The sequence below is a fragment of the Sinocyclocheilus anshuiensis genome, unplaced genomic scaffold, assembly GCF_001515605.1.
Source record: "Sinocyclocheilus anshuiensis isolate Anshui unplaced genomic scaffold, SAMN03320099.WGS_v1.1 scaffold257, whole genome shotgun sequence".
Classification (NCBI taxonomy): domain Eukaryota; kingdom Metazoa; phylum Chordata; class Actinopteri; order Cypriniformes; family Cyprinidae; genus Sinocyclocheilus; species Sinocyclocheilus anshuiensis.
The window spans coordinates 1790361-1799427 of NW_015539889.1; the positions used below are offsets into that span (position 1 = coordinate 1790361).

Below are 9067 nucleotides of genomic sequence, written 5' to 3' on the forward strand. Positions count from 1 at the left end.
GCCTGTCTGACCTGCATGTCCACTTAAGCTAGTTGCCACCTAACCCGATAGAAGGTAGTCACAGAATCATTACTTTGAAGAAGAAAGTGATCCGTTTCATTCATTCAATGATCTTGGAAGCCTGTACAGATTGCAAAAGCATGTCCATCTGATGCATATTTATACTAATTAAAAAATAGAAAGGTCTTGCTCCATCTGCCCTCTCCGACTTCAAGTACTCTTCTGTTTTATCTGTCAAGTACTCGAGCATTCAAAATGACCAAAGTGCACATTGCTATTACAGAGCAGGCTTATGTAGTTGACATTGTGTTTATTTTTTTCCAGGGAGAGACCGTGACGTTGTCTGCCTGACTAACCTCAGATATTGCAGTGTGTAGAGGTGCTGAGGCTGCTAAAGTTTAACTGTGCTACAAGATTAGGGTCTGTGGACAGATGTGTCGAGCCCATCAGGTTCAGCGATGGGTTATAAACTGCCCTGACCCGCCTTTGCTTTGTTTTTATGCGTGCATCTCATGAACTATCAGGTTCAGCTGTCCTGTAGAGCTCACCTTTATTGCTGCTAATGGTTTCGGTACTGCTGATGCAGTCGGAGTCTCCCTTACCTTGACGTGTCGTTCCCTTTAGTCCACTGTTAAACATCTAACACACACCTGCAATCAACCCTGATCATCCCAGTGGAAACGGCCTGTTATTGCCCTCATTAGATGTTATACGGTAGTTCTTTCACAAAAATTCATCACATATTAACATAGATTGTGTGTTTGCTTAGCATTTTCATCTAATCTCCTCTCTCGCGAGTGTTTCTCTCACGGTAGGCTCGTTCCACACCAGACCAGCTCATGCAAAGATCCCAAAGCTTTTAAATCACAGCCGTCTGTCAATACAATTTGGTCAAATGATTTCAAAACCTGTGCAATTCTAGTGTCTTAAGCCAAGTGGCTGGCTGAGCTCCAGCTGGAACGTGCCAAGCATTAAGGCATGATGTGCGTTCATGCCACCTCCTGCTGATTCATCCCTCACATGCTGAAAAATTACCTTTTGCTCATTAAAGAATTGTGGAAGTTTAAAAAAAATTATTTGCATAATTTATTTCCCCCTGAGGAACAGGATGATTAATTAATTACTATGCTATTAAACATTTTTTTTTTTAACCTCAGGACATCCTTTGTGTATGGGACTTTTTTGTCACATCAGTTTTAGTGCATTCGGACATGTGTGGGAATCTCAAAAAGTTAAGTAAAAATCTCTGTGAAGTTAAAAATAGTTGAGTCAGGGGTTTTTATTATTGAGTTTAGGAGTCTCAATATTCTGCAGTCGTCCTAATCGTCCCGCTTTTTTTTATTGGGTTATAATACCCCAGTGTTTTATTCATATTCTCTTATTTGCAGGGACCCTACATGCTCGCGAATGCTACGCCGCCGTCTGACAGCGCGCTATAGGCTGCATGTAAATGAGGGTTTTAGGTACTATTGTAGTGTAATATCATGCGGGAGTCTCATTAACCTATAAACAACCTAAACACTTCTCTGTCTCCCTTTCCTCCTACAGAACTCAATACGGCACAATCTCTCGTTGAACAAGTGTTTTCTCAAAGTGCCTCGCTCCAAAGATGACCCGGGAAAGGTAAGCGTTCTCTTTTTCCTCCATATGTAGTGCTGTTTTATTCAGAAATGCAGGTTTTGTACATTTGTTAAATACAAAATGCTGCTTCCAGAGCAGATTCGGCCGTTAAAAAATGCATATGTATCCTTGTGAAAATAGATGAGAGCGAGCACTCGCAGTAACGTTTTAAAAGCACTCTCCGGAGCTCTCTCGGGGAGAGGAGAAAGCACTTCAGCCCGGCACTTACTGCACGAGAGGGGGGGAAGACCACCACCTGCTTCCCCTCAGTCGGCATACTGCTAGCCTGGCCCGCCGGAGCTATAACAACCCAAACTGATTCATGTGTAGGCCAGAGTGCAAGCGATATAGATCGCAAAATAAGCGTGCACGTCTGATAACATGCGTTTCATCAATACAGCATCGATGGACCCATCGGTTAACCTGTTTTTTTTTCTCCATATAGTACCGCCGCCACGAAACGCACACACTAATTTCTCTGTATCCTCAGCCATCTTGTGCGAGCGCATTCACGCACATACACTCACAGCGCGACATAAAAAGAAGAGCCGAGGCATGCAGGGGATGGGGACTGAATGCTAATTTCATGTTTTGCTGTAATCCTCTGATATTGACACTCCTGGGATGTGCTCCACTAAATACAAAATAATCTATCGCTGGATGGATTCTATTCCGAATGCACGGCCAACATGCTTGCATCCCTAATGTTCAATTTGGAATTTGCCTCCTTCCACACAGCCCTCCCCCCTGGAAGGAGAACTTCAAAGCTGCGCGGGGCTCTCTTGATATGTTCCATCAATATTGTAATACGGCAGGAATATGGACCCTGCTGTTTGTTCGAGATAGTAACTGAGGCGTGTTTCTCAGAGATGGCAAAAACGATTGTTCACTTCACCTTTGTGATCCGCAGAAGCTGCTGAGAGTGAGGAAGGCCGAACTTTGGGGCAGATACCAATCACGTTTGCCCTTGAGTAGACTTCTGGTCAGAAAGATCTAGCCTGCTTTGAGACTCTCTTACTGATTATTTCCACTAGAATTCCGATTTTTAAGTTGGTTACCATTAAACCATTGCAAAACAGCACATACGTATATTTATATTTGTATTTTTGAAAGAAGTCTCTTATGCTCACAAAGTCTGCATTAATTTGATCAACAGTAATCTTGTGAAATATTACAATTTAAATAAACTATTTTCTATTTTAATATATTTTTAAAATATATTAAAGCAGACATTATTCCAGACATCGTCACATGATCCTTCGCTCTTTACTGTCATCTTTACTGATGATCAATTTAATGCAAATCCAACCCTAAACTTTGAACAATAGTATATAATATATTTATATTGTTCTCGTTTGTAAGTTGCTTACAAAATTAAATCTTATAAATTTACTTTACTACTTCATTTTGAAAAATATTCATTTTTAGGTGAGCTATCCTTTAATACTTGATTTGGGATGGACATTGTAAAGGGAGGCGTGTTAATGTTCTTTAGCTTATTGCTTTAATGGCTGTTAATTTTGGGGTTCAGCCGAATTTATAATCTAAAGAAGTAACCCAACACAATCTTATTGTATTGCCCTGTATTTCAGATTCATGTAAACTCTTTTCATGGATTTCTTTAAACATTGCTTTCTCTCTAGGGATTGTGTTGCAGCCTACAGATACTCCCCTCCCAAGGGTTTTCAGTTTTTCAAGATTTTTCAGCTAATTAAAAGGAAAGCTACTCAGCCTCCCCTTCCACAGTGAAAGTGTCTTGCAGTAGTTTTAATTTAAATTACATTTGCTAAGTGTAACAGACTGCTAGCATTCTCAGTCACCTTCAGCTGTCCTTCATCGTCACTGCATCAATTACAGGAACATGATCATTTAAATTGAAATAAAGAACACGAGGGTGTTTAATACAGTGAGATTGTCCTGCATGTTATGAACTCTGCTGGTCTAATGCTGGAATATAATGCATAAATGGCAATGCAGGGTGAAGATCATGTTACTCTATTTGTTAAACTATTTGTATATCTAGTCTGTTTATTGTGTGGGAGCACTCACTACCTGTAGTATTTAACATTGTTAGGCTACTCATGCTACATTAGAATTTATAAAGAAACTTATGACCCTTTCACATGTGCGCAACTCTCAACTCAAGTGCTATGCGCTTTGTTAATTTGCATAGAATAGATAATGTGTACAATAGGGCTATCAAAATGGCTGAAAAACTACATTCGAATTTTTTACTTAAATATTATCAAAATTCGAATTATATTCGAATTTAAAATGCATAATTTCAGTTAGGGTGAAGAAAAGCTTTTGGGTTCTCTCCTGAGGCCACAAGAGGGCGCATCATTCAAAGCATAAGATAACATGACTATCTGCGGAAAAAAAGTGCATAATGTTTAAAATAATGTTTATAAACCAATTATAATTAAGTTGCTTAAACAACTATAAACAAAACAGCATCATGTATGTATGCATTGTTTAATACAAAGGGCGGAAAGCGACAGGTTTTGCGGGCTATATATATATTTTTTTAATAATTATAGTCTTGCTCGCGAGAACTCCGGTCTGACGCACGTGGGTTCTCGCGTTATTTCCTTATCACTTCTCACGTGTGTTTTGTTGTGAAACGTAGTTTGCGGACCAGACAGAGCCTGTGGCCGATCCATCGTGCAATGTGAACACAGCAGCAACTGAATGCTACCCCAGATAGTCACGCAGTGTGAAAACAACGGCGATCCAACGAGTTTGAAAATCGTGCAGTGTGAACTCGGCATAACGCACACCTAAAATTCGAATGCAACGTTTTTGCATTCAAATGTGGATTTTTATTTTAAATTCGACGAAATTCGATTTTTTTTTGACAGCCCTAGTGTACAATATGATGATTTATTCTCTGAATGTCATGATATGCTTTTGACATGCAGCACATGTCGCAACACTCTTTTAATGATACGTCGTGCATATGCCCGGGTAATCCGTGGCAAGTTAAAACTGTTACAATTTTAAGCATCACGTTACAGTGTTTGGTCTGAGTGCAGCATGGCATTGAGGGTAATGATGTAACTTGATGCTTCACTCTATAGAGATCAGTGCATTAGGGAACATTAATTACATAAATACATTCATTGTTTAATTTAGTATGAGGATTTACATGTGTGTGTATATGATTATATTTATTAAAAAATAATTATTTTACACACATGTATATATGCATATATGTATATACACACATATGCATATATGTATACACACACACTCCTTTTTAAAAATGTCCTTATAATTGTAAAATTAGATGAGGCTCTTATTAAAAGTTATGATGATTAAATAATGACTATAATGACTAACTGGTTGAATTCTACAAAGTAATAAGCATTCATAAATGTTAAAATTTGAATGCCAAGTTTACCATTTGATTAATGTTAATTATGTCACATCCTTTCTTCAGGCTCAGTGCTTCCAAAGGCCTAAAAATGGCATATTAAAGCAAGGCGTAATGCTGTGAACTTTGCGATTGGTTAGATTATTTTGGAGCTGTCATCACACTTAGGTAACAAATGGCTGTAACAGTATTAAAACAGGGATAATGAGTTATTTTCTTAAGGTAGGTAGGCTGCAAAAAACTGTTTGGGTACTGGAGCTTTGCTCATTGCATTTCCGTGGCTAGTAACCTGTGCTGTATTGCTGTTTAAATTCAGAAATTTACATCATTTTATCAATATGTCTTCGGAGGCCAAGCGTTTGAGGATCCTGAAGCGTTCTGTCTAGACAAATCCTTTGGCGATTTTCAATTATTCTCCTTGCTTAGGTGCAACGCACAAGCTGTGCACAAGTAATTTTAAAGGTCTTGATCGCACCCTCTCTGGACAATTGAGATCTTATCCCATATAATATGAAATATTTTAAAATAAAACCCAAGCCTGGAGGTTAATTTATTTTTGTCTAACTTCGTGGCCAGAGTTGCCTTTAGCTTCTGGGAAGAGCAGCACTATTGAAAAATAAATTAAACCGGAAGAATGCAAAGATAAATTATTCAGCCAGGGCCTTGGGTGCTTGGATACCAGCAGCCCCAAACCAAGGTGTGCTATTTTCTGCCTGATTATCAGAGCTCAGACCTGACCAGAAATCCAACACCTCTGTGTCCAGCCCTGAACAGGAGCGATCGATAAACCTGCAGCTGAGGAAGAGGGGCTTAACATTTTACCAGATTCTGCCAGGGCTCAGGAGAAATGCGAAGCGAGAGAGTGCAAGAAACGGCTGTAGCAAAAGACCCAACTTCTTCTCACCTCGACATATAGCTCCGTGAATGTCCTCCCGACGTGATGGGCTTACAAATGAGCTCGCTGAAACTTTGATGAACTAAAAGTTGTACGTGTTTGATGGCGAATGCGCCCAGTATCTGATACTGAACAGAAACAGAAGTTTCTCTCTTGGAAACCCTGCTGATTTTTGTGCTCTGCTTTTTATCAAAGTTTTATTGAATGGCTTTAAGCTGACCACTGTTTTAGAATATGATGACTTGCTTAGGGACTAATATTCGTTCTCATCCTGTTTAAGGGTTCGTACTGGGCAATCGACACAAATCCAAAGGAGGACACGCTGCCCACACGACCCAAGAAGAGGCCACGGTCTGGAGAGCGGGTGAGTGAAAGTTTGTATGTGTGTGTGTGTGTGTGTGTGTGCGTGCATTTGTGTTTATGTGTGTGCTCCGAGACCCCCTGGTGGTCGGTTTTCAGACATCCAGACTTTCTCAGGCCAAACTCAGCTCATTACTTAAAATCTGGGAGTGATCAAAAAGCAGAAAACAGTGAGTGTCTCACTCTCCCAGTTCAAGCTCAATGTCACTGATTTGCTCCATCACTTCTCTTTATGCTGTGGTTGCTTGAACACCACAGATTACTGTTCAGTCGCTACTGTGATTATGACAGTATTTCCAGCACAGTAATGTTATGGTCCCCATTGTCCACAATAATATTCAAAGGCCCCATAACTTTTCCCGTTGTTTGTGATTCACTGAAAATGTTTTTTCTACAATTTTCAACCAATAAATATATTTAAGAGCTTTGCATAACTAGAAAAATCTATACAAAAATGCCTGAAAAATCTATATAAAAATGTATTTTTCAGGTCTAGAGAAAGGCTACATATATCGAGGTTTTTCAAAGAAAAAAACAGTTGTTGAAGGGTTGAATTACAAGAAATGTCTTGATTTTAAGTTGATTTAAGTTTTTGTTTTCTCTTATTTAAAAAAAATTGAAGGAATAGTTCACCCAAAAAAGAAAATTTACTGAAAACTTACTCAGCCTTGGGCAATCCAGATGGGTTTATTTCTTCATCTGAACAGATTTGGAGAAATACATTACAACACTTGCTCACCAGTAGATCCTCTGCAGTGAATGGGTGGCGTCAGAATGAGAGCATCACAATAATCCACAAGTAAACCACACGACCCCAGTCTATCGATTAATGTCTTGTGAAGTTAAAAGTTTGAAGTTAAAAACGTCTTAAAGGATATGTTTATTACACACAGCTTTTTGCTTCACTGGAGGCATGTGAATTACTTGTGGATTATTGTCATGTTTTTATTTTATTGGACTCTCATTCTGATGGCACCCATTCACTGCAGAGGATCCATTGGTGAGAAAGTGATGAAATGCTAAATTTCTTCAAATCTGTTCCGATGAACCATTGATTTACACTGTCATGGAAATAGAAATTTTTACCAAAGAGTTTGCAGTTTCAGTTGAGTGTGATGATATTAAAACTGAAATAATTCAAAGTTTTAGTGAGGCACTCAAAAAATTCTTGCAAGTTAGCAGGTTTAAATCATTCTTGATCAGATCTATCAGAATTGTCACTGAATTCACATCCACTTCGCTTTCTGATCGTATGTTACGTGAGTGTACTTAAAGATACACATTCACGAATGAATCATGTTCATGTTTATTTTAACATATATTTTACAAATATATAAATATATATATATATATATTAGGGCTGGGCGATATAGCTAAAAAATTTATCAACGATATAATGTTTCATATTGTTCGGTATCGATAATTATTGACATTTTTTATAACCTTTTTTAAAACAGAGCAATATAATTTTTTTTTTTTAAATCTAGCCACTGTATTTTTAAATTAACCCAATTTATTGAGACAAACAACAAATATTTTTTGTTTTAACAATCAAACACAAAATAAAAATTAAACAAATATCTAATTTCTAATGTTTTATATGCAGATTAAATAGGTTTTAAGGAAACTTTTGTCTTGTCTCCCGAGGCCACAGGAGGGTGTAAAAATAATACAGCATTTAGCAAAATAATAGCGCATTTAAATTGTCAACTCAAGGAAATAACTGTCTATGAAAACTAGGGCTGCCCTCGACTAAGGATTTTTCTGGTCGACTAGTAGTCGTTCATTTGAAGCATTGGTCGACTAATCGCATGTTTATTAATAAACTGTTTAAATCATTATAATGAGCCTTTGATTGCCTACAGAGCCATAAGCGCTCAAGCACACGCATAAAGCTTGCCACAGCGCACCGGCAGAAGTAATGATTATGAATGTGTCAGGGAAAAACAGTAAGGAGACTGCATTAACATTTTAATAATTTGATAAATTAGTGCTTTCTTTGTTCTCGGTTTAAGAGATGAACTCGGCGACACGTCATCTCCGCCATAGTGATGCACCTTGTTTCATACGGATTACATAATCTGAGAATATTTGTTTTCCATTTGAATTGGTTCATTTGAAAGCAGACATTTCACTCTCTCTCTATATATACGTATTTTAATGTCTGTAAGGCAAAGATATACACGGAGTTTCGAGCTCAAGTTCACAGACCGAGACGGCAGAAAGCGCATCCTGTTTGCTTTCATTATTTTAAAAAAGCGCGTTTTGTTGTTATTGTGAGTGCACACAAATAAACGTTGAGTCTTTACAGATTGATGTATTACTCTTATCTGAATGACCAAAAAATGACAGAGTAGCCTATTTTAAGAGCAAGTGAGCGCACCGGCGCCTCCATCTGTCCTGCAGTATGCGCGCGCTGCTGTTCAGCTTCTACACTCCACACAGACACAATAGCGCACATTTCTCTAGGTTAACATTAGATTGAGCAGCCATGTAAACTTTCTAATACTTACATATTTCAGATGATAAGCCATATTTAAGGTCGATGAATGATAGGCGAGCGTTTGGATGTCCTGCCTGATGTACTGTATTACCGTAGACTAACGTTAGCCGTTAACGATCTGTCCGTCACGAACTGCGTGACTTCACCTGTGGATTTTTTTAATTTTTTATTTTTTATTTTTTTCTATGCGACTGAGCGTCTAATAACATTTTGGTCGACTAACGATTAGTCGACTATTAGGGGGCCGTGCATTACGTCTAAATTAACTCATAAAAATCAAATATAATTTCGTAAATTGCATAAACAATTATGA

General features: G+C 38.1%; 1 protein-coding gene across 1 annotated transcript in view; it reads left to right on the top strand.

Annotated features, from left to right (window-relative positions):
• The window catches only part of LOC107685721 (forkhead box protein J3-like), a 146773-nt gene that overhangs the window by 109642 nt on the left and 28064 nt on the right, over positions 1-9067 (top strand). The window contains exons 3-4 of the mRNA XM_016482418.1: positions 1549-1623; positions 6172-6255. Of these exons, the coding sequence (XP_016337904.1) occupies positions 1549-1623; positions 6172-6255 (159 nt within the window). The remainder of the gene's footprint in view (positions 1-1548; positions 1624-6171; positions 6256-9067) is intronic.